At 40.5% G+C, this 26,653-nt stretch overlaps 1 protein-coding gene and 2 long non-coding RNA genes across 4 annotated transcripts in view; 2 read left to right on the forward strand and 1 right to left on the reverse strand.

The window, feature by feature from the left end:
• Positions 1 to 5,918, forward strand: part of LOC119719326 — a 32,486-nt gene extending 26,568 nt beyond the window's left edge. The window contains exon 4 of the long non-coding RNA XR_005269897.1: positions 5,825 to 5,918. This is a non-coding gene — a long non-coding RNA (uncharacterized LOC119719326). The remainder of the gene's footprint in view (positions 1 to 5,824) is intronic.
• LOC119719318 (integrin alpha-9-like) lies at positions 16 to 26,247 on the reverse strand. 2 transcript variants are annotated; one of them, XM_038188729.1, is made up of 26 exons: positions 25,752 to 26,247; positions 24,074 to 24,548; positions 15,207 to 15,334; positions 14,588 to 14,694; positions 14,173 to 14,332; positions 13,568 to 13,690; positions 12,893 to 12,994; positions 12,388 to 12,530; positions 11,632 to 11,769; positions 11,363 to 11,471; positions 11,123 to 11,217; positions 10,652 to 10,788; positions 10,389 to 10,549; positions 9,941 to 10,104; positions 9,441 to 9,611; positions 8,940 to 9,019; positions 8,640 to 8,784; positions 8,377 to 8,514; positions 7,992 to 8,161; positions 7,381 to 7,558; positions 6,455 to 6,562; positions 5,925 to 6,074; positions 5,225 to 5,341; positions 3,036 to 3,140; positions 2,601 to 2,720; positions 16 to 2,339 (listed from the first exon to the last, which is right to left on the reverse strand). In XM_038188729.1, the coding sequence occupies exons 2-26, from the start codon at positions 24,250 to 24,252 to the stop codon at positions 2,277 to 2,279; spliced, it is 3,291 nt and encodes a 1,096-aa protein (XP_038044657.1). In that variant the 5' UTR covers positions 24,253 to 24,548; positions 25,752 to 26,247; the 3' UTR covers positions 16 to 2,276. The 2 variants fall into 2 exon arrangements, with proteins under 2 accessions (XP_038044657.1, XP_038044656.1); XM_038188728.1 differs by lacking the exon at positions 25,752 to 26,247 and adding an exon at positions 25,250 to 25,546.
• LOC119719325 lies at positions 20,937 to 22,022 on the forward strand. Its single transcript, XR_005269896.1, has 2 exons — positions 20,937 to 21,125; positions 21,652 to 22,022. It is a non-coding gene; the product is annotated as an uncharacterized LOC119719325 (long non-coding RNA).
• Positions 26,248 to 26,653: the final 406 nt, after the last annotated feature.

Genomic DNA, 26,653 nt, shown 5'->3' on the forward strand with positions numbered 1-26,653 from the left:
TTAATTGCAAAGTGGTTACTTTTATTTATTATGTGCAGTCACACAGCACCATGCAAGCCGTATTTGACACTTTATTATACTCGTCTTACGCTGTTAACCTTTTAAGACGAACATAACACACAACAGTATCCCAAAAAAAATTAAAATGCAAGACCCAAACGAGATAGTTACGTATTAACTATCTTACTTATTAATCACCAGCAACTGCAACATATACCACAAATACATTAATGACTCCTCATAATGTCATTGCATAATGACATGTAATAATAAAGTTCGATTCAGAAATTGTTAATGTCCAATTAAGCCAATATGTTTGCATGAGGCACAGTGATCTGGTATTAACTGGCTTACCTCCAGCTTCAATTCTAACGTTTTCATAATACAAGCGCAGATGTTAAACTGAAGACTGCCACAGAATGCTCGATTGACACTCCGGACACGAACACGTAATAGCTACAGCATAGAGCAGCTCATTTGAATTATTAATAAGAAAAACAACATATCATTTTCGGCTTCTGTCACAGCGAGCTTCATTTGCTACTTAATGTGTCGCCTCGACACCTAACTTAATGACGGAAACTATGAGTGTGTCGGCGTTACCGCCTGGCGGGGCGCCAGCCAATTGCGATCACATTGAACACATGAACTGGGAACAATAACGACATTATTTAATGTTCCAATTTCGATGGAAATTGACATGTCATTTCCTGCGTAATTGTCGTTAAGAGCTGCATCTCGCCGGCGCCGAGAACATTTACGGATGCGTCGGATGGTGATTTAAGAAAAGAAACTAATCCCGTCAGCACACATGAATTTAAACATGCATAGTTCTTTATGTGACTTTGTCCATTATGTCATATAAAAAGTATTAGTTCAAAGGAGAGTTCTGACTAAATATTCCTTATGCATGGCATATAGACATTGCACAAAATAACATAATATGCTGTCCGTAGTCTTCCTTTAATAAACCCAAAAGCTATCAATTTTACTGCTTGGATTGTGTATCGTATACTGCAAACCGAATTAAGAGCGGTTGAGGTCAAAGGTCAGGTCAATACATTATTTTGTTAATTCTGCTTATATTGGCTTGCATTAATATAAATTACAAAACAGTATTTTTTTGCTTTGCTCCACATGATTATAAAATATTTACACACGGAACATCACTTCTAGCTTTGGCCAACACTGAAAATCTACCTTCATTATTTTGCAAGACTTAAGAAGGCTTCACATTAAATCAATGCTACAATTTTTAGAAAAAAAAAGATTCAAATGAAGCAAATGTACAGTCCTTAAGAAATTGTTATCAAGCCTTAGAAAGCAGAGTTGTCATAGGGGAAATTGGTTGATTTCACCCCATGCTTTTAAACATCTTAACCATCTTATAATAAACACTTATACAAAATGCCTTATGTACATACAGAATTTGTCTGTTGAAATTAGCAAGTTATCTCAAAAATAAATTTCATTAAATTTTAGGAAATGCTCCCAGTTACCAGTTCAGCTTTTGATTTAATAATCACTTACATATAAATCATTAATGTGCATAATCATAACATATAAATATTGTGGCAACATTAGTACATGTACATACAAAATAACAAAAGTAGATAGCTATACTCTAGGTATATACATACCTTTATATATACCAGTACTATGGCTAAGCGATGCAAAAATATAACCATAACCAAACCCATGCAAAACTATTTTAATGATTCAATATTGATCATTAGATTTCACACATATGAAACATTGTAAAACCTTATTTTTAAATTTACTAGAAAGACACTTAAAAAAAAACTATACGGCTTATACACAGCAGCAGATTTTTACAACTGTACTGGCTCAGTGTTAGCAATTTTGTATTTTACAACGCATGCGTACTGATTACGTTTAATCAATTTCTTGTAATTATATACCTAAGGTTTCAAAATGCCTTACAATTATAATTATCCCTGTTCATCAGGAATGATACCATTTGTTTTGCAGCAGCTCGAGATCAGCGCAACTAGGTCTCTACCATCACAGGTACCAATTTATACTCCTGGGTATAGAGAGAGGCAATTGTAGTAAAGTGTCTTGCCCAAGGACACACGCACGTCAGGGTTCGAACCCACGTACCACACAGCACGAGTCAACACCGTAACCATTAGACCATATCGCCCCACTTAACAGGCTTATTAAAAAGAGCAAAAACCAACCAAACGCAGACAACACGCACACGTTAACCTACGATTGGGGTCAAAGGTCATCTGGGATCAAAGGTCGACTGATCAGAGTCCGTTCTCCATGGCCTGTTCCAGTTTGTCCTTTTCACGTCTTTTGAAGAATCCGAGCTGGCGCAGACAAAAACAAAAGGATACAAAACAAAATGAGTCCCTCAAAGGAATTTCATAAAGGTGTTGTCCCAATTTATATGTTTGGGTAAATGCAAAATCATTTAGGTAAATGCAAAATAAAAGTCAAATGCAAAATCAGTCTTACGGCGCACAGAAATTAACGTTTGATGTGCCAATGAATGTCACATGGATTGTGTAAATAGCGCCCTCAGCGGGTCAAGCACCAGTGTAATACCACCAGTGTTTTATCATACGTACCTTCCACAAGGCGAGAATCAAGATGATCAGTCCCAGTATTCCTCCCAGGGTGCTGACCGCGATGATCCAGGGCTCCACCGGCTTCTGGGGCACTTCCTCCGTGAAGACCATCGTCTTCAACTACGAAATGAAGAAAAACACATGCAACTTAAAAATTGAGGTTCATTGTTAAGTATCCAGGGTTATCGATGTTTGATCATCAATAATCGTAATATGTCTCGTTAAGACGAAATGTTCCATAGCATTGGTTTCATAATTCTCATGAGCTAATATAGCCAAATTGGTTCGTTCCCAAAGGCAAATTTAAATCGGATATTAAATAGTCACAAAACTATGTAGCAGGCCTTAGGCACATAATGTTCATATATTTGCTGTCACTTCACGTTATGTCCACGCAACCAGGAAATTACCTTTTTTGACAATGTTATGAATTACCTGAATGGTATCCGGCATTCCTCCATCCGGTTGCGTGTGCGGTTGGTTGGTATCCTGCAGCGCAACTGTTGCTGTTGAAATAAGGTCGACGCTTCCAAACGAACTCTAAAATTGCGGGGGGAAAAGTTTGCAAAATGAGGGAAATTTTTACTGGCAGTCCCTGTGGCTCTCATTTCTCAGCCAGCGTGAGCACATTGGGCAGTGTGATGTTTTCTTGAATCTGTTAATTCTCTTACTTGCAATACCTATCGCTATATTAAAAGTTTTGAGTACTTCAAGCTTACAGAATATTTCTTTATTATTTGCTGCTTTAATATTCAACCCCCTTGCTTTATCACACGGTTGTCGGATTATCCAAAGAGTGGGGGGGGGGGGGAAGGTAGCTCGAGAAATGTCACCTTTAATTTGTGACCACCAGAAAGAGACTTTCGTCACTGATGAGTGAAAAACGAGATTACAGATATAATTCTTCGGACTTGTAAGGTGAGAAGTGAAAGCAAATGTACTTTTTACAGCCATGTTTTCCATGTCTTAAAGCACATAATCATAAAACAAGCACTAAAACAAAAACATGTGATTAAACACTGTCCATAGCAGTCTAGCCAGGTGATTAATAGCCCCATTCACACAATTTATCATCGGCAAGCACTTAGTATGCACCCGTGTGTAGATATGTTTTCTTGGTTAATGGACAGCAAACACTGGAGAGTTGGGCTTCGCTTAGCGGAGGATGCTGGCAGCGAAGGATGCTGGCCAACTTGCTCTGACTGCACTTAAGGGGCACTGATATACACATATGTGTCGTGAGGATGCCGGGAATGCGAATTTGAGAGAACACTTGAGATGCACTGAGAGATCCAAGAGTTTTGGCTGCGCCTCTAGGGGTGCAATTCATGGGTTGTTGACATTACATTTGGATTGAATCAATAACGAAATCCCAACAGATTCTACATCGACTCATTCATAATTATAAAGGAGAATGTAAATATTAGATTTTTCTGAACATTATGCTTGCAGCATGCAATTGAAAATAAGGTATAGTTGACAGTAGGTGTAATCAATTTTAATTGTATAAAGTTTAATTTTGGCTAGGACCTACAGACAAAGTAATATTCAAAAATACTGTTTTGTTTTACGGGCGTATAACTACATGTATATCAAAACTTCGGTTCAGAATAAAAAACCTTTCTTTTACTTAAAACATCTCCAATCCCAAAAAATTGCCCCAATTTTTCACAGCAACAGAATTTTGAAGTCCTAAAAACTGATCCATAAAAAGTCAATCGCTGACGTTGCCACTGCCAATTTCTTTATAGGATAAAACTAATGTTGCATTATCACGCCTCATAAATCACCAGATGTGATTCTGTTTTATGACTTTCATTATCTTGGCCGCGTTTTTCTGAGTCATGCCTTATTGCACGGAATGCAAGAGACAAGTTGACGCGTCTGTCACCTCCGGACAAAACGCCTCATTACTGCAATCGTAATTATCTCCCTGGGTGCCCATTTCCGGACACGTGATCTCCGGCTGACGCATGTTTGGCGTTTGTCTCTAACAAACAAACAAATGATTTCACCATTTTTTTTGTTTCTGATAATTGCAAACGACGCCAATTTGTCTGCGCTTTGACATTTTCGGCTGATGCTGTTTTAGCCTCGGGTACAGTGTTGAAATCGTGTCTCGTAGCAAACACGGTCATGTGAAACTGTTAACTTTCAAGAAACGATACCAACTGCTAACTCGTTCATGGATCAGTATACATGATATTGGAGACTAAAACACAATCAAAATAACTTTGTAAAATGCCAAACGTGTTCGTTCCCTCTATGATTGGTTTTTGGTTGTTTTTTTCTGGCATTGTTTTGAAATGAATGCCACAAATTTGAATGCATTCATTGCTTTACAGTGTAAGCATCGGATGTAAGCATAAAATGTTGTTGTTGATGTCCCTTTGCAGGACACTTTATCGGAGTTAAGTATTGCGTTTTTGCGGTACTGTGTACGAACCCTTACTTTGAGTACCACTCAAAGTCCAGAAGCCAGGGCTAAGACTTAGAAAAAGAATCCATCTACCACTGCGATGCTGAATGTCCCAGCGTCTTGTAGTAATAAATGTTAAAATGTACTTTTATCCAATAAGGCAAAGCCAACAAGATAAGTGCCGATGTCTAAATCCTGTACTCACATCAATTAGAGTGCGTTGCCACAGCACGGCATTCACGCTGACGACGGCTCCTTGCCCTCCGGTTAATGGCGCCTTGATCACACACGTGATAGTCACGCACTTGGCATTATTACATCCCTAAGGAAATAAAAGTAAAAAACAAAATATTTTTTTACCAAATCCTACGACAATGAGACGCATTTAAAGCAGCACAGGGGAAATATTCGAGACTGTTAACCGCGTAAACATATCAGAGGTATTTGCTTTCAAACGACACGTTTGTTACTTTAGAAGTTGTTTTGCTGTTTCGTCAAATTTCATAAATCTATAATTGTCAAAAACTACAGTGGCCGTTTTATGTAGATTCGTGAACAACATGTATAGTTGAAAAGACCTGAAAATTGCACATTGCGTTGGATGTTTTTCCGTCCAAACATGTTTGTTACGCCAATGCTTAATTGTTTTGATGTCTAAATCAGACGTGTTTTCTGTTTACACTGACTGTTGGGGATTTTTGTATCCATGTCAGATTTCAGAAGGGGAGAAGAATATTGAAATCCACAATGTATGCACTTGGGATTATTTCCAATTACGATTTTCCTTTTTTGTTTCCCCTTTCAGACATAAATGCGTCTTTTGGTCCCATGCGTCCAGGTGCTTAATGTCAAGATCCAGAAGCAATCCTAGCTGCCGTAGGCGTGTTGTCAGAGCCCATACTCACGATTTCTGGGCTGCCTGACCCATCCCCGCCGGCCGGCATCTCTTTAGGCGAGTACGTCAGGGTGCCAGACTGAGTGACGTAGTGGTCTGTCATTCGAGTCTTTTGGTTTTCCAAGATACTGTTGCCATCACACGAACCTTCCCCATTCAACTGAGGAAAAAACGACGTAAAAGGAAATTTAAACGACATGAATGTTACAAATCAAGTCATTTTTCTCAGGTGTTGGGCAAACGGCACATTTTTTGTTTACACGCAATTTAATCTGTTCGTTTCGTGAAGTTCTACAAAACGTCTTTTGTACGATCACCTTACGTATCTTGTAGTCTTTAGTGCAATTTCTTACAAATGCTGCAAAGATTTCAGAATTTGTTTTTCCCAATTACAATATGGTTTCTGTCCCATTTACTTTAAGAAAGTTTTAGTGTAAGTGATTGTCAAAACTGAGTACTTTTGAAAACTTCGGCTAGTTAATTTTGTTGGCTATATTTCGGAGGAAAGTAAGAAAGGAATAAGCTTTTGCAATGACGTACTTGGACACCGCGGATGAAAATCAACCAATCACCGTTGGCTGCTCTCCATGGCAACTGAATAGTAATGACGGAGTCGAAGGGCAGACGACCCGGGCCTTGGTTACCAACCTAAAAATTATTTCCAAAGGAAAAAAATTAATAGGAAACATAATTATATAAAAAATATCATTTGGGATTTATTTAGAATATGTGAACTACTGAGGCAAAATGAGGAATGTCCGCCAAAACCTTGTTTTGAGTAATCAACGCCTTAAGTTGCATACACTAGAAAAATGATGTCAAAATCGATATTGATTGTTTTGTATTTTTGAGTAGCCAAGGTATCCCAGATTCACACTATGCATTTTTGTTGAGGAAAAAATACCAACAAAAGTGGAAAAAACTGAAGAACATTTGTCACAGCCGTTGGTGGCGCAATGCGTGTCTTTTTATGAGGTTAGCGAAACTTGGCAGGACACTGTTGAAGTTTCTGCGTCATATATTTGGAATAAATTAAGCTACAGTAATAAATTTGGTATTATTGGAAAGCCAATGATTTGCGCTGTAAGATGATGTACATATCGTGAGAAGTCAAAGGTGGGGGTTATTCCTCGTTATGCTATGGAAGGTCACATATTTGTATTTTGTAAGGTCCAGTGATGTATGTGTTTGGGTTGGCAAAAAGAAAATCACATTTTGTTTACTGTTGTTCTCTGGAGTGAAAAGAAAATAGCGGGAAAACAGGAGCAATTATGTATGAAAAAGGAGACTCGTAGCAGCATCAAGTAGTAACATCAGTTGCTCAAATTTTTGTTTTCAGAAACGACTTTATTGCTCGACATGACACAGACATAGAGCGTCCCATTGATAATGCAGACACGCACAGATTCTTCAAATCAGAACTCCCCAAGTTTGACAATTCTTCAAAAATGTTGTTATTATCATACCTCATAAACGTGTGTGAAGGTCGGGCCAATAGCCTCTCTGTCTGTAGATCCACTACCCTCGCCGTTCAGTATTCCCGCCCTTTCTAAAGCTGTCCGCAAGAGGTCGTCCTTGCCCACGGCCTCGCCGTCAATGGTCTCGTTGTCGGGGAAGTAGAAAAGCTGCTCTGGTTGCATCACACTGTCATTAAATAATTGTATTGATAACAATGAACACAACAAGTTGATATTAAAGTAATGTGACATTTAAATTATTGTTATCATTATGTATACTACACCCGAAGATATTTATCTCTTTTGAAAGTTCCAACTTAGGTTGTGCTACAATATGAGCAATTTAATTGGAAATATTATTTCTTTAGTGGTGCCATCCTTATTATGCAGTATTAAGGATCGCCATCCAGAATATTTGAAATATTTTAAGATTCAGGAAGACGAACTTCAAGATATGCATGATCTCGTGGATTTGCAAAGTGTTTGAAAACAGGGTAAAAAAAATAGTACCTGTTAAAGACATGCTCTCACTAAATGTTATATCTTTCAACGACTGGCAGGTATCCCTGACCTTTTCTACAGTAAGGACTTTTACATAATTTTGAATAGAATAGCTTTACCCTCGCACTCCTAAATCAGCCACAACTATGACTGGCAGGCTGGCTATGGCTGTGTTGTCATTCAGTGTGCTATTCTGCTCGATACTCCGGGTTGTTGCTTTGGCTATGAACTCAACGATTCGTCGGCCGTAAGCCATGCCACCAACGTCAAACCGCATTCGCAGGATATTCTGAAAATAATTAAAAAGATAACTTCATTACACCATCACCAACATAACAATCATGCATTACTCTCATTATTTTACACTGTTTAAAGTGTTGCCAAAATATGAATCAAGTATTGTTAGTAGAGTGCCTAACCTTCTAATAATGTTATTTTGTCGTAAAGGCTAGTAAAAAGGATTCACAAAAACTTAAATAGTTCAGCACGAAAATTTTGACTCACAATTGTACGAGATCTCATTGGGTTACCAAGGGAACAGAAGACCTCGGCTGTGTCATTCATAGCTTCCCTAGGTTCGCACGTTACAACGTTGTCTGGACTGCAGGTACCAGACCCCGACCGCTCCATTATGCATTCCACCTTTAAAAGAAAGAAAACCACGAAAATTCAGTGATTTTTCAATTTTCAAAGCTCTTTTCATAAAAGCAATGTTACTGAATAGTGAAGCCAATTTCAGAGGGGAGCTCCCCGGTAACTTTACTCACCGTAGTTGACTCTAGTGACTCGAACACCACATCCCGTGAATGGCGAATAAGCAGTTCTGATTGGTGAGCTTCCTCCCCCAGGTTTTGAACCTGTATCAGGAGGTACACCACTCCATCGCCTCCAAAAGTAATAAAAGGGTTGCCACTTGGGGAGAAAAGATACGAAGATTTTACCTAAATGATACCAATTTTCATCATAAAATAATGTCTTAGGAATTCAGTGCTATATAAAGTTTGTTGTAAATCCGACGTTCCGAGTATATTCGTATCGTCTTTAGGAAACATTTCTGGATGATTTACCTTGATACAATGAGGTCTGTGATGACCTTAAGATCAGTCTGACAGATGGAATCATCACCACAATCTCGGATGAACAGCACCTTCAATTACAAAAACATGCATCATAATAATACTTTGATTCCTTACCAAAAAAATTTAACATTCCAATACTTTCCACTAGCACGAATTATTCATTGCAGCTTGTATTTTAAAACCTGTTTTCAACGGCTCATTCAAGGCATAAGATAGGGAAAAGGGCTGATATTGGAGTTTCAAACCACAAGAGTTTTCAAGCTTGTTTGGGGACGATTGCCTTTTTCATTGGCTGTGGAATATTCGCATTTAACTCATTTTTTTTTTGGGGGGGGGGATTCGAACTCGGGACTGAGATCAAAGTTGCGGCTTCGAACTAAAGCCAAGGTTCCATCTTGGAACTTTCAGGTAAGGTTCCATCTGGGAACTTCGGTAAGGTTCTAGCTTCAAATTGCAGGAACAAACGACACTAAATCTGTTTCTTCTCACCGTTTTCTCAGCAGTTCCGTTGGAGCAAGCCGAGTCATCCAGCACGGGGGCCAGGCCACCGGGAAACGGCGAGTCCACCTCATCACCACGCCTCGGAGGCTCGTCCGGGTAAGCGAAGATGTTGTAGTTGAGTAAGAACCGCAGCGGGGTCAGAAAATCACGAGCCTCGCTCTGTTTTTCAAGATATAAATTAAATGATTGCTAGTTTATGTAATTTCCCGTATGAGGTCTTATGCTCGTTCATATTGTAGTTTGACAAGAACAGGGTTGAAACTGTTCTTCTTTACTTTGTTGTAATGCAACACCGAAGGACATTTCTTGAAAATGTCTATTCCTTTATAGAAACCACAAAGGGTGTATCTTAAAGTTACAAACAAATTCGAAATCTGTGTTCCCGTATATATGATGACTGACATCGAAGCAACAGTAGTTTATCATCTGGACTGTCGAACAGCCGAAATGCAGAACTACTTTGTAAATTACAAACAAAAAGTTCGAACCTTTAAATAAACGAATCGCGGAAAGCACTGGGGCCTAGATTTAGTCAGTTCCACAGTATCTGGCACAGAATTGGTCGGAGACCCTGACTCATCCTGGAAGAAGAACCTGGGCTTGGCCGACAGGTCTGTCTTGATCACGTCCGCTTCAAGATTGTAGTCGAATACTTCAAAAGAGATTGGGAAAACATTACCAATTTCATAATATTATAATACTCCATTGATGTATTGTGTGAATAAATGAACAGGCTGTCAAGAATGATGTCCAGTCAAAACGAGAACATTTTGGTCGAATAAACTTCACAGGTACCTAATTTTGGGTGGGGCTAAGTAATTATTGTTGAAAAGTGTCTTGCTAAAGGACACAAGCATCCAATCCCTGGCTTTACCTTTAGCTATTTATCATTGTTTCAGAGTAGTGACTCAGTATTCCATGCTTTATTATACTTACGGATCTTGTCAGGCAGACCGAACTCATCCGTGTAGTCGAAACACGCGCTGACGGTCAAACACGTGATCTTGCGGCCCCCTAACTCGCAATTATTAAAGTCAGGGTCAAGGGTCTCGGGCGCCACCTCAATCCACACGCGCAGCTTCACAACAGGTAGGGTTCTGAAATTTGAAAATAACCAGCAGCATAAAGGGGACGGTCATACCAAAGAGACATTTCTACTGTCAACCCAAAGGGACATTTCTACCAAACAAGAAACTTACTTGAACATAAAGACCTTGTCACTGGCGTAAGAACCGACCAGTAGATCAGGGTAATAATTGTAGTCAATATCCAATCCTCCGGCAATGGAAGAGCCAAAACTCAGGACACCCGGGAGGAGATCTCTGGCAGCTAGGCGCTGGTACAAATAATGGGGAAGATACGGGGAAGAACATTGGTTTAAAATGTATCTGTAAGACTGAGCATAGTTCTAATTTGTCTGTCGATCACAGGTTACTCCCAAGTTAATAAAGTAACCCGTTTGTAGTTCTTGGAAGAGAGAGTTTATCAAAATAAATCATGTAAAATGGCTTGCCCAAGGACACAACACATGAGGCATACAACTGGATTCGAACGCCTGACCCATGATTACTGATGAGTCAGAAAGCCTTACCCCTAAGGCACACTATCTGGATGTCCTCCTTGAAAACTAATACATGTTGATAAATAATTTTCTCTTCCTTTGGCCCTACCTGCGAGTACATTCTTCGTATGCCGTTCCTGCTTCCTCTGTAGATATACACTGCACCAGTATTGTCATCCTCATATGGTGCTGCAATGGCCACATCTGCATATTGAGACACGGACACATCACATCATGTTGTTCTTTAATGACAGTACAGGCATAACATAGGTCAAACTTTAGTGCTCTCAATCAAAAACAAATTCGTAGAGAGAATTGGCCCAAGGGGGCGGTAGATCGCTCTAGTTACCATTGAATCCGTCCAGATTAACATCCTTGATATAAGCCATGGTTGTGCCAAACCGACCACCGACAGCGTTAGAACCTTCCAATTTGAAGTCAGCAGGCTCCATCTTAGCCTGAGAGAAACAAAGGAAGAAAACCAAAAACATATCAAACATTAATATAACAGCCTTCATTGGATGGTTGTGGAAGACTTTTTTTGCATAAGTCGAATGAAGTCTTTCAAGTGTAGTATTTCTAGGTTGTTAAAGCTGAACTATGTGAAATCAACCTTACCTCTCCCTTGTTCATGTACACGTAGACTCGGCCCTCGTCCATGGCGTCAGAGTACAAGGGCGCCCCCACGAGTAGATCAGATAACCCGTCACTGTTGAGGTCAACACCCAGCACGGAGCTACCGTAGTATGTGGCCATCTGCATGACAAGTTTTGCCAGGAAACAAATGGTAAGTTAATACCGAGTTTCTCGTATCTTCTTATCTGCTATGGATGCTGCAATGAATCTTGGAAATTGTAGATCTTTATAGATACTTTTTACCGAAAATGATACCTTGGGGAGACATTCTAATGACCAGTGGAGAAACAAAAACCTTCCCATTTAAAAATAATACCCCCTCCCCAAACTTGTGAATTGTACTAATCTTGACCTAAGGTGTCGTTTGAAGCATCAATTTGTTTAGAAATGGTAGTCAAACATAAGAAAGACACTAAAATGTCTCTCTATGGACCAGTGTCTCACTACAAAAGTAGTGTCTTTCTCCGGTACCATTTGTTGTTATAAAACTCCTGCCTCAAGGAATTGTTTCATGAGCCTGCACAGTTTGAGTTGAAAGCGAGACTGGATGGCTTCTGGAATTGATTCTTACGTAAAAGCTTAGCAACCTACACAATAGTCTTTGCTTTGCAATTGAAGCCTCGTTTTGATCTCAAAATGGATGCCTTGTAAAGAGCAAGTGGAAAAGCCAATGAAAACCGGATTCAGTTCATAATTTTCAAGGGGGTGCACTACAGTAGACAGTCAAGTGTACTTTACCATTTCGCCCAGGAACTCTCTGTACACTTGAAAGGTTTCCAAGTCGTAAATGACGACCTTCCCGATTTCTTTCGACCTGGGCGCCCCCGTGACGCCCTGCTCGGAGGCGATGGATAGGAAGTTGCCAGTCGATACTGAATATCCTGGAAAACAAATTTAAAGAACATTTCAATTTCAAAGGGACATCTTGTACAATGAATTTGTAGTGAATTCCCTGCAAAATTTGAGTAGCTGGGTAGTTTATGGAACAGTTTATCCAATGAGAATTCATGTCCCGTGATACTGGTCTCATAATACTCTTAAGTTCCTTTTTTTTTCAATAAATAAACGCCCTTCGTTGTTAAATGTTCATCAGTTGATTTGAACATGAACTAAGATTACCAAAATCCAAATTTTAACATTGCAATCAAAGTGCATTGAAACTTTCATCACGAACGTCACATTGTTTGGTCTCGATGTCTTTTTCAAACTTGAACAATCTCCTTTCAATATTTTGCAACCTTACCTAGATATTCGGTGTCTCTCTTAGCTCCCGACCCCCAGTCGCTCAGCTGGCCGTAGGTATACGTGAAGCCATTCCCCTCCTTTCTTCCATCAATCGTTGTACCTGGATATCAAACACGTGCGAGTGCACAATAAGCTCTGGCCTTGTTGCAAGAAGTCTTGCATGAAAGTCTTGCATGAAATCGATCAAAATGACCCCTGCCAGAGCTGAAAAATGCGACGCCGAAAAATGCGACGCCGATGGCCCATATGGAACACCATACTCTTGGTCAATTTTTGGGGACAGACAGACAGACCCACCGACCACCAAGTGCTCTCAAGAATGACCAAGCTCCTGCCAGAGCTTAAAAACAAACCAATCGATTTAAAGTTTCTGCTCAGTTTCTCTTGCAATGGGGATAAAACAAATTCCATGACAGTTGTATTTAAAGTCATTGTTTGCGTCAGTTACAGTTTCTTTCTACTTAACACTAAATTTGTATTGCATTTGCTATGAAATATTCGTCATTGTTATTATGAAAATCCATAGATCTGTTTTCTATACAATCTACATCATTGTTCATTCTCAGTTTCACCGACTCAGGAAGAACGATTCTCAAGTTCAAATCAGGAAGCTGATTAACTGAATTGCCAAATCAACTGAAATGAGAGTATATTGTGATTATTGCCCACATACCATTCCATTCGTAGGATCCCACAGCTCCCAGAATGAGCCTGCGACCATTCTTGTTGTAGGTGGCGCTAATACCCGCCTGACAGTGGCTCTGGTAGTGATAAGTGCCATTCACCACCTGAAACTCTGCCACAAAAAATAGTTTAGAATCCGGTTACTTGTGTCGTGGTTATGCATTTCTAGTTCTCTAGGGACAGTCGCACAGTTTTAGGTGGAACAACCCGACACTTGTAACATCGGCATCGAATAACCGAATCTATTTCAAAGATGACTGTTTTTCTCTATTTCAAGCAGAACTCCATGAGTTTCCAGCCATATAGACACGTGTATTTCTTTATAATGGCTAGTGCTCAAATATATTTTTGTCGAAGAGGTTCAAAGCTTGGTCCGATTTCATGGTTTACAAGCAAAAAATAACCGCTTAAGGCAGCATGAAATTGCGTTCGCGTGGAAAACCGTATTTCACGATTCCCGAGTAAACAAGGAATAGGAATATGAGTTTGTGAACAAGTGTACACGAGCACAGGATTCTGTGCTTTCAAAAAAGTTTTTTTATACATTTGTTTTTCGTGGGTAAGTAAATAAATGGAATTCTGCCGGAGACTTACCATCATGACAGGGGCGCATCTTGACGACTGATCCAACATCGAGTTCTGCGTCGATAGTGTAGCAGATCCCGTTGACATATCTGTCGATTTCTTCAGCGGTGGCATCAGGGGATACGGGCCGCTGGTAATAGTGATCGTTCGCTGACAAGTGGCCACAGACCTGAAATAATTATGTATTGACAAATGAAAAAGAAACCAAAAAAACAACACTGTTAGGAAGATGATAGACATGGACATTTTCTACACAGCGTTAGTATTGTAATTATAAATTATATATTCTCAGTACACAAACACGTAAACGATTTACAAAAAACCTTTCGCTGTTTGTGGTGATCACGAGGCTCCGCTGGAAAGGACAAAACAATGTGTTCTCAAATAATCTTGAAACGAGGCTTTTAATTGGTTGTTCAAGTACCGTAACCAAGGCATATCGGTCGTCAGTGGGCTGTCTGGTAAGAGACACGCCAAGCCATTGGTTGTCCTTAACCTCAAGGATCTTATCTGCAGGCGAGTCCACGTTTCCTTCAGGGAAATAAAACCAAAGGACAACACTGTTAAAATATTTGGATTCATAATTTCAACTGAATTGTAAAAATGCTGTACAAAAGCAACTGTCATCCAGTTAATTGTATATAGTGATTGACATAGGCAGCAAAACAAATATTCTCGATTTCAATAAATATAGGGAAAACGAAAGCAATGTGTATTGTTAAAGTAAAACCAGCTTATGAAACTGGAAGCTTATAGAAAAAAAATAATGTGTATTGGTTTCTCTGTCTCTTTATTTTCATTTTTGATTACTGCATGTTTAAGTATTCTTAACTCTAGCCTTGGCATTATGATGTTGCTGGAGTCACGAACATGGGACAATAATTTAGCCTGATTTAATCTCCGACAGCCAAAGCTGGGCAAGTCCTCCTGGTTAGGTCTTGACCAATACAACTACGTGAGAACACGCTGGCAAAAGTCGCGACCGTAACCCTTTACGTTCATTTTTCACAGCCTCAAACTTGCCAAGCCTGATCCCAACTCACCATCGAACTCGTCCAGTATCACCTCTTCGCAACTATAAGGCAGCACCGTCAGGCATTTATAGAGGGCGCCAGGCCGCTGTAAGGACGGCTGACTTCTGCTTTGGCCGCGTGGTGCTCCTATCAAAGCCCTTTAAAATTACAAAATGATCAAGATAAAGAAATGATAAATGCAAGTAGGCCGACTGCAGAATGAACATTTTACCACTTCATACTTAATTCACACTTCACGGATTTGTTTATCCCCCTGGCTTTTGCCATTAAAGGGAAAATACAACATTTGCAAACATCAAAAAATAAAACTACCAAATCATTTTGAAATACCTTGCTGGACTGTTAGTGAATGACAGTGTGAAGCATCCTGTAAAATCATGGCACCTGGTATACTGTCATTTTCAAGAAAAGTGCTATTTTTGTATCAATTTCCAACGCTGATCGGCCGATCAGCGTTGGAAAAACTGGCTTTTTTCAAATACTGGCCCCAATTGACCATCGCACTTGTTTGCAATCGATTACACACCTATGAACGGGTGACAAGCCAGCTAGACTGGTTCCCTGACCTTACAATTCCCCATGTATGTAAACTAAACTGCTCTGTTTCTTCTTATATGGAGTCAGGGAACCAGACTACAGGAAAATGATTGTTTTTCTTGGTTTCTATAGTATTTTCGAACCCAAAACCTCAAAAAAGTCAGTGTAACTATATTTGCTATGTATTTCCAACCCCCCAATTCCATCCATTTCTGAAAATTACAGCAAAAGCAAATGATGTATATTCCCTTTATTGCGATATGGTACTCCATCTGTGTGTCTTGGTGTCGGTGTGTTCCATTTTGGTTAGGGTAACTGTTTAGTGCTGTCATTTAAAAAGTCAGACTTCACTCTCAACCAAACTTGGTGACAATCATCTTTGGGTAGGGGGACTTAAGATGACATGAGACATTTGAGGTCAAAGGTCCTCTAGGGGTCAAATGAGGTCATTGTTTTGGTTAGGTCAACTAAAATAAGCTGTCATATGAAAAGTCAGACTTCACTCTCAACCAAACTTGGTAACAATCATCTTTGGGTAGGGGGACTTAAGATGACATGAGACATTTGAGGTCAAAGGTCCTCTAGGGGTCAAATGAGGTCATTGTTTTGGTTAGGTCAACTAAAATGTGCTGTCATAGGAAAAGTCAGACTTCACTCTCAACCAAACTTGGTGGCAATAATCTTTGGGTAGGGGGACTTAAGATGACACTTCAGGTCCAAGGTCATCTAGGGTTCAAAATGAGGTCATTGTTGATTTTGGTTAGGTACTGAGAAGTGTGCTTACTCCATGACTGTATAAATGCTGCCAGCATGCCAGGGGATCGCGCAAGTTTAACTTGCAGTATTTTATTTATTGTAAAACTAGACGGTTGATTTGAACCGACCTTGTACTGGAAAAAAACAAAAGCCGACCAAAGCCTTGAGGGTAATAGTTTTGTCAAGTAGTGCGTTCTACTGTGGCTTCCGTTAAAGACAAGGAAAGAAAAATGATTCACACAAGATAATTCCCGCGCATAATGAAAGGAAACCACAAGTTGTGGTGATCCATGTCCTAGAAATATTTAAATCCCTCTGCTTCCTGCTAATGTTTGTGGTTACTTCTTGTGCAGTAAAGGGAAATAAAGGGAAAACATAAATATTATTCAACAACATCAAAATCCGTTGTGCATGTCCATATATATGGACAGTCTCTACCAAAATGTAATAACCAGCACATTATGACATATTTTGTTGATTTTACAACCCGCGTACTCTATTGCATTCTGGAACTTTGAACCCGTCTATACTAGAGCACACAATAACCATGCAATAACTAGCATCATCGTGTGCTGCCCTTGTGAATAATTCATTATGCAGGTTGATATGTTTGAATGCACATCTATCCATATTGCCCACCTGTTGCATACAGTGATAAGACAGTGCAGCAATAGGTCTACCATCTATACTACAATCACGAAAATGATTCGGGGGCGCTGCCATTTTTCCGACCGGTCTCCTGTCCCCATCGCGCCCGTTGGCTGCGAGAGATGCGGAACGGGGCCCGGCTATTTCCACCCTATTTTCCCAGAATTCCCTTCCCCATTGAGCCGGCCGCCATCTTGCGTACGGGCCGGATAATTGACGTGCCACGTCGTATACGTTCGTTTATGAGCATGCAGCGTACGGGCCGGCCGGATAATTGACGTGCCACGTATACATGTACGTTCGTTGTGAGCATGCAGCGCATGCAACAGCACAGCATTGTTGACATGGTTGATGTATCTGTTCCTTCTTGCTCCAGTTTTCTCTTTGAACGGTAAGTCTCATTTATGATATGTATTTTTGTTTGAGAAAAGTGGTATTCTTTCGAACGCCACTGGCATTGAGAAGCATTGTTGTTTGTGAAAAGTGTGAGTGTCCAATGATGGCGTAGTCTGGTGGTAGTACGGGGAGGGTTGTATGGGGAGGGTTGTACTGGGGGAGGCCTCGGCCCGAGTTTGGCCGTGTGTTTACTTAGCTAGGCTTAATGTGGCCAATTTACTGCATGCTGCATGACCTCCGCAACTACGGGCCTCACTTGGAACATGTACCCGAACATGTTTGTAGAACTTTGTAAACTTTTGATTTCACAATTGGGCTTTGTTGGTAATTTATTTTTGGATTTTGCTTCAGTTTGTTTTAGTCCTAAGCCTAGGTCTACTACTACTACTCAGTACTAGCTACAAAAACTGCTGCATTTGTATATAGGCCATGAATGTACATTCATTCCATACAAATGATGCAAACTAAATCTTTGTGGTAATATTAGAACACGGCAAATCATACTAAAAATTTCCTTTAAAGAAATGGCTTTCATACTCATAGGCAAAACAAAATTAATTTACTGCAAATCAAAGACCAATAACCAACTTAATAAAGAAACCCTCAAATCAAAATTAAAGACGTGATCAAGTTCATACCTCAGGCCAAACACCAAAAAATACAGGCAAAGACTAAAACCTGAAACCAACACAGTTAGAATAGTGGATCTAAGAGAATACACTCTGGCAGAAATCACATGACTCGACAACAGACATGAACCCAAGCAGGATAAAGAGGAAACTAATACATTGATGACTGTTCAGTGTCATCGCTGTTCTGCTGAGATAAAATCATATGCGGGGGGGGGGGGGGGTTCACAAAAATACAACATATAAGACATGTTTCGTTGTTTGGCATGTTTGGTTAGTACTTCAGTAGTGCATTCCGCATAAATGGGGTATTGCAAGTTTTCTTCACCTTAATCGTTATTCTTTTCTTTCTAACTCCTTTACACAGGACTCCCGATGACACCCACATCACATGACCAGCTCCAACCATGCTCCAAGCATGCTCCAGTGCATGCTTCAACCAGTTCCTAAAGCAATAATCTCAACTCAAGACGAAGACACCTATTCTTTCCAGTTCAACTGCAAGATTCTTGCTTTTTCTCTTTACCCATTCAAAACACATTTTCCTTCTAGCCATAATTTTATTTTTAGAAGTCATGAAATAGTGCCAACAAAATCACTATTTTCTGCTGTTTGATGTCCATCCTTTTTTTAAATTATATCCTTGGCTTAGTTGTACCCAAGAATAATGATGGAATGATTACCCGATAATTACTGGCCAAGCAGACTGTGTCGATCCTGGCAAACTTATTTGATAACAAAACAATGTCTTTGATTATCAAATTACATAATCACTCTTAAAATTTCACAACAAAATATTCATGATCGCATACCCCTCCGTTTCTCATGAGTTTTCACCAACACTCATTAAAAAAATGTTGTCCTGTAACTTACAATGCCACTGTCATTATTTATGATTACAGCTTTTAACACAAAAAAACTGCAATTGCACAATAACCTTTGGCCGTCTTGCTTGAAAGTCTTTCATGGAATGTTTGTGCCTATGGTAAACAAGCCTGTACCGACGTCCCTTGCGAACATTGCTCCGAAAACTGACTACAATTATATCCCCTATGTTTTGTCGAAGTACTACCCTGTACAGTAATGAATGCAAATACATTATTACTAAAAAAAATTGTGTATACCTGATTTCATTTTCACAGTTTTGTAATAAATGCATTTAACATGTGGTGCTTGACATAATTATGAAGTGCTCCAATATGTCCTTTCTTTTAGTTTTACTCTCTTCTGCAAATAAACGTGTTACGATAGTTTGCTGTACAACCCCATCACCATAATAAAAACACCAACTGCTATAATGACATTAACTTCTACTTAATACATAAGAAACACCCCCTTCACCATAACAAATATAAATTGTTGCCCACTTCCCCGGAAATATAAGTGACCATTCACAGGTGTAACATAAATAGGCATGGGCGGAAAAGCAAAAAAAAAAAAAAAAGAGGCGCGAAGTCATAGTGGTATAAATTTAATGGGTTGGGGGGGGAGCAAAATGTCCCTGCCCCCCTCTAACCCTCTAAAACTGATAAATCGAGAATGTGTTAAGAAAAACAGGCATTTTGTGGGCAAAAATATGTTTTGCCCCCCTCTACAAAAAATCCTGGCGACGCCCACACAATATCCAACCCCCACCCCCACTGGCTGCCCCCTCCTCTCCTCTGTAGTGAGAACGATGGATACGACGTTGTATAGGCCAAGATCAAACTGCGTTTCATCTAAATTACCTAATTGTACAGTTGGTGTATACGTCCTTAATGGTTTGGCACCTTGAAAATTCAATGTTCAAATTGACTGGACAATATTCCAGCACACCATTATTTAAGAGCTTTATATAATAAGACACCGCATGAGACAATCGGTCGGCAATGAATACTTAATTTCATTCAACTGTTGACAGCAAGACCTTCCTAATCGGCGCGCAATTTAAAACATTTAAACGGTATGAATCCCAGCACAAACATAAACCTCCACAATATCAGCGATTCCAATATCACCATCTCCCCTCTATAACAAAACCATTTCTCCCCATCCCTGGAAATGTTTTTCCCGATCCCCGGAAATATTGGTGACATGGTCGACGGGTTTTACGGAAATTGGACGTTCCCTTTAGCACCCTTCACCCTAGCTAGCCCCTTCCCCTATATTGACAATATGTCCTGGACCCTCGCACAATCTCCGCAGGAAACGTTATGTACGCGCACGTTGAACGCAAATACAAATTAGGCGAGACTGATGGCGAGTCCAAATAGGCTCGCGCCTCGCGTGCAGCAGAGGATATGATTCTTTATTTGACTTAACAGTTGTTTGGAGTTATTAGAGTTTAAATTATCGAGATTTCATTGTATACAGTAGTTATTACGAAACAGTCAACTCTACCCATCTAGCGGGTGCCGCGCGAAGCGCGGCATCCCGCTAGTCTATACTACAATCACGAAAATAGTTGGAGGGCGCTGCCATTTTCCCGACCGGTCTCCCGTCCCGCACGCGCCCGTTGGCCGCGGGGGATGCGGAACGGGGCCCGGCTATTTCCACCCTATATTTCCCATAATTCCCTTCCCCATTGGGCCGCGCCGGCCATCTTGCGTATGGGCCGGTGTCACATAAAAATTCGACTCCTATGAAAATCGGACCGCTATTTCCCTATTATTGGTTGATCCCTCGCACGTGACAGGTCACTCTCCCGAAATGATCCTAAAAATAGCGCAGTATCGTACTCACGCGTGCGCAGTACTACCAATGAGTCCACATTTCATGGAGTCGGATATTCACGCTACACCTGTCGTGCCACGTGTACGTATACGTTCGTATAGAGGAGCATGCGCTGCAGCGCATGCAACGGTATTCCATGCAACATGCAAAGCTAGCTAAAGGCATGCTTGCCCCACATTTTCTCAGCACTACCAGCTTCGTTTGATGGTCGTTTGATGCATTGATTATGCTACAATTTTCTCTTTCAATGGTAAGTCCGATTTGTGCTATGACACATTATAGATTATAGTTAGTAGTAATTCTTTCGAACACCTCTGGCAAAGGATTATAAGTATTCTTTCGAACACCACTGCTGGCAATGACAATTGTTGTTTGTGAAAAGTGTGACCCAATCGCGTGGGCCTCGGACATGGCGATCGTGTAGTATTTAGTATGTAGTAGTAGGGCCCGGTTCCTATAAGGGAACAAAATCCACTTTAAAAAAGCCCGACCAAAATAGTTGGAGACATTCTCAATAAACAGGTATGTCATAGATAGAGGGCCGGGTTTTGATTTTTTTTAGAGAAATTTTTTTTTGGGGGGGGGGGGAAATTACGATGACAGCGCACCGAAAACACGCAACCCGAAAATAAAGATGGCGATTACTGCGCGATGTGCTGTGAGCACGCACGGCGCGCAGAATCGTAAGGCACAAACCGCGCAGGAACAATTTATTTGTAGCTATTGTTAGCCGATGTATTTTTTTTACAAGTTTTCTTTGTTACTCCTTTACACAGGACTCCCGATGACACCCACATCACATGACCAGCTCCAACCATGCTCCAAGCATGCTCCAGTGCATGCTTCAACCAGTTCCCAAGGCAAGAATCTCGACTCAAGACGAAAACGTGACACTATTCTTTCCAGTTCATCTGCAAGATTCCTGCTTTTTCTCTTTACCCATTCAAAACACATTTTTCTTCTAGCCATAATTTTATTATTTAGAAGTCATGAAAATGAAATAGTGCAAATATAATCACTCTTTTCTGCTGTTTTATGTCCATCCTTTTGTAAAGTTATATCCTTGGCTTAGTTGTACCCAAGAATAATTATGGAATGATTACCCGTCTTGCTTGAAAGTCTTTCATGGAATGTTTTTGCCTATGCTGACCGACGTCCCTTGCGAAAATCGCTCCGAAAATTTACTACAATTATATCCCCTGAGTTTTGTCGAAGTACTACCCTGTAATGAATGCAAATACATTATTACTAACAAATCGTGTGTGTATTGTACCTGATTTCATTTTCACAGTTTTGTAATAAATACATTTAACATGTGGTGCTTGACATAATTATGAAGTGCTCCAATATGTCCTTTCTTATAGTTTTACTCTCTTCTGCAAATAAACGTGTTACAATACTTTGCTCTACAACCCCATCACCATAATAAAAACACCAACTGTTATAATGACATTAACTACTACTTAATACATAAGAAACACCCCCTTCACCATAACGAATATAAATTGTTGCCCACTTCCCCGGAAATATAAGTGACCATTCACAGGTGTAACATAAGTAGGCATGGGCGTCGCAAGGGGGGGGGGGGGGGGGGGGCAAGGGGGGCACTTGCCCCCCCCCCCCAGAGAAAACCAAAAAAAGAAGGGAAAAAATGAGTTTAATTTTAAATTTAATGAGTTGGGGGGGGGCTAAATGTCCCTGCCTCCCTCTAAAACTGATACATGTAAATGGAGAATGTGTTGAGAAAAACAGGCATTTTTTTGGCAAAAATATGTTTTGCCCCCTCTAGAAAACAAATCCTGGCGACGCCCATGTAAATAGGCCACACAATATCCAACCCCCACCCCCACTGGCTTCCCCCTCCTCTCCTCTGTAGTGAGAACGATGAATACGACGTTGTAAAGGCCAAGATCAAACCGCGTTTCATCTAAATTACCTAATTGTACAGTTGGTGTATACGTCATTCATGGTTTGGCACCTTGAAAAATCAATGTTCAATTTGACTGGACAATATTCCAGCACAACATTAGTTATGAGCTTTATATACATGTAATGAGACATCGCATGAGACAATCGGTCGGCAATAAATACTTAATTTCATTCAACTGTTGACAGCAAGACCTTCCTAATCGGTGCGCAATTTAAAACAACATTTAAACGGTATGAATCCCAGCACAAACATAAACCTCCACAATATCAGCGATTTCAATATCACCATCTCCCCTCTATAACAAAAACCATTTCTCCCCGTCCCTGGAAATATTTCTCCCCATCCCCGGAAATATTTGTGACATGGTTGACGGGTTGTACGGAAATTGGGCGTATATATATATTGACAATATGTCCTGGACCCTCGCACAATCTCCGCAGGAAATGTTATGTGCGCGCACGTTGCTAAACGCAAATACAACTTAGGTGAGACTGATGGCGAGTCCAAATAGGCTCGCGTGCAGCAGAGGGTCTGATTCTTTATTTGACTTAACAGTTGTTTGGAGTTATTGGAGTTTAAATTATCGAGATTTCACTGTGTACAGTAATTATTACGAAACAGTCAACTCCACCCATCTAGCGGGTGCCGCGCGAAGCGCGGCATCCCGCTAGTCATAATTAAACGAACCGCATGTATCTCTGTATCTGTATGGTTACGTTGCAGAAACCTATTCAGGCATCATCGCAACGGAGTATATACTCAAGGCACTGGAAGTTATGTCTATTATTAGATGAAGGAAGTACATGAGAAATATGAGACCCATTATGTAGCACCTTATAAGGGTTTACGAGGTGCTGCGGCCAATATATTACTTATAATATGTAATATATTACTTTCTGCTCATAATTTGTCAACAAACACTGGTCTCTTTATAAATGAAGCACAGTGTTCTGTGTCGTTACTTGTGATAAAACCACATCATCTAAAGTAACCTGCAACACAATCCTGACTATCTTAAAATGTCCAATATTTTAAGTAGATATTCTCGCTGGTAGGTTTTCATGTTGCCACACTTATAAATTCCTTACTAGTAGGTTTGATTCCCTCATAATATTTTGTCAGTATGTGACCAGAAGTAAATTTGTTTTTCTATTCACCCTACCGCATTGAGTGGCCAGCATGGTTATCGATCATATCCATTAACAAGCTTTATATGTGTCCCATTCTGCGATTGTGTCCATGATTAGACAACAAACAGCTATACTCACCATGTTTGAAAGATATTTCTGTGTTGCAGCACGGTATATCCAAAATAACTGCCCGGCTCATTGTTGGTGAAAGTGACGATCTTATCCGGGTTATCGTCCACATTGCATGCAGTGGCACAGTGATGTACTACCACCGCCAACACGAACACCACAACCGGAGAATACACCCAAGTTCCCATGGCTGATGCAAGGGGAGTTAATATTATCCACAATTCCCGGTATAGGTTCTCGTGTTGCTGTGTCAACACCAGTTATTGTGTACTAATTGCACTTCTACATGTAGTGTGTTAATAGCTCCGGGTATAACGTTCAGTACGCTGTGGGAGTATCGAGTTTATCTCTCATGGTCTGTCAGGGAAGGTAGCGGAGGAATTGTTGATCTGAAGTTCAAGCTTTTCAACTGGTATAACTTGGTGGTGGGTTACAATAGTGCACGCTCGCAATCAACATGAGGCACTTTCAGTTTCAGCCGGATCTGTGCAGAAAGTACAAAATATATAAAATTGATGGTGATACATTACAGTTACAAGAGCTTATAACCTTTGCTCTGTAAATGTAGTGACCCCCATCTGTGACCATGGACACTGTCTGCGACCGTGAAGCGATTGTCCACGACCCTGGTATTATTTAAAGTGTAGTGTTCAGGACATTCTGAGTTTCTGACATCTCTATATTACATATATATAGTTCTGTTAAACCATGGCATATAGAGAATAAACTCCGTAATGCCTGGTATTCTCAAAGATCGACCGAAGTGATGTACTCCATGAGCTAAGAAATGAAGACAATAAATAGTAGTGCCCGCCAGCCTTACTCAAGTGAGCTGGCACAAGTGATCATTCCCAACTCTATATGGTACTACAAATGGTATTCGTTTATGTCTAGTACGGTCAAACGTTTACCCTGATTTGAAGGGTATTATACCTACTCCCTGCTGTGTGTACTGTTGTCAGTCATCTTACACAATTGGTCATCACATGGACGTAGAATTAGATTAGATGGTCATCATAATACCACCATCATGGAAGACCACTCCGCATTCCAGAGTAGAGTACACTCGCTGGACAAAATTGACTTGTTGCTGGTAATGCTGGATAACACAACCATGACATAGTATTATCATGGTGTCAGTGTCAGACTGTTCATCATAAAGGTGTACAAAGTACACGTACTCACCTTCACGAGTTCAACACAAACCATGTCAGTTATACGAAGGCAGGCCCCGCCATGGTCAAATCCAGCATACTCACAAAGCAATAAAGTTGATGGTTGTGTATCCCATATCCTATAATATCCACGGGTGGTGGTTAAGGTATTCGGCTGTCTTTGCAAAGTGACCCGGTAGTGGTGTATCCCCATATTATAAGTATACATGTACATCCTTTTCCTTTACCCATGTCCCCTTCCGGGTTAAAACCACACGGGTCTTACACGGGGGTGCCCATGTATGACTCGTCAACAGTGCAACTTGCCACGCCTGAGTGCCACTGAAAAGGACGGCCCTTGTGTCTACCGTCAGTCTACGGAATGTAGTCCATCGATTTTAACTTGTTGACTGACGGAAGATGGCACCATATTGTGACTATATCCCAATTGTAGCGATTATATTCTTTTGTCAAAGTTTCTCTAAAAAAAAAAAAGGAGAGTGAACTAAATTGCTCCGTAAATTATGGTTTACCTTTCGACACAGCCACCAGCGACATCCCGGAAGAGTCGAGAATCACAAACCAAAAGCAGCAGCTATACAACAAAAGTTGGAGCGATATTCACACGGGAGCCAGAATATAACAATGCAGTCAAATATTGCAGTCAAATATTGTACTATTCCACGTACGTGCAGTTGTGTGTAGCATGCATTATACCACTGTCTATTGGTCTATTCATGCTCTATTGTAATACATCACAATTGTCATATCAGCCTGCCAGTGCCAGCGTACGTGCACGTCAACTATCTGACCTCGAGTCAATCCACACGCAAGATAAACCTTACTATTTCTCGTGCACTACCACATGTGCAAAGATAGACGGGGTTTTACACTCCCCGTGTTTGGCAAGTCTATTGTGACGTCACCTGAACTTGTCAACATTCCTTTCCACTTCGTCCGTTGGTCCGTGGTCCGTCTATGGACGATGGCTCAGCTGTACGTCCTGTTTTCAAGTGGACCCAAATCTTGTGGTATGATCAGTGGCCTGTCCACCCACATTTCTATACTCAAAATGTGTCACAGGTAGAGAATTCGCCAGGGGCAAGATCAACACCCGGTCGTAAAACCATATACAATGACCAGTCAATTCCCTGCTGTTTTTCTAAAGTCATAACATATTGAGGATGGCCTGTGGGTTATTGATGTTGTGTGGTTGACCTATGCTCCGTGGTTTAGTTATGCATCATTTTTTTAAAATAAATATTATAACTTCAACTGAGTACTGCCCCCCGTACAAATTGTGACTGCCATGGAGCTCCTAGCTCAAGAGAGGGCGTTGTTATTAATTTATGCCAAGCAGGAGTGTTTGAGGCAACCAATTAATGAGCAACTGAATAGGCACATTGTTCAGTGGCCATCCCCTTTTAACGACATC

The sequence above is a fragment of the Patiria miniata genome, unplaced genomic scaffold, assembly GCF_015706575.1.
Source record: "Patiria miniata isolate m_02_andy unplaced genomic scaffold, ASM1570657v1 HiC_scaffold_8, whole genome shotgun sequence".
Classification (NCBI taxonomy): domain Eukaryota; kingdom Metazoa; phylum Echinodermata; class Asteroidea; order Valvatida; family Asterinidae; genus Patiria; species Patiria miniata.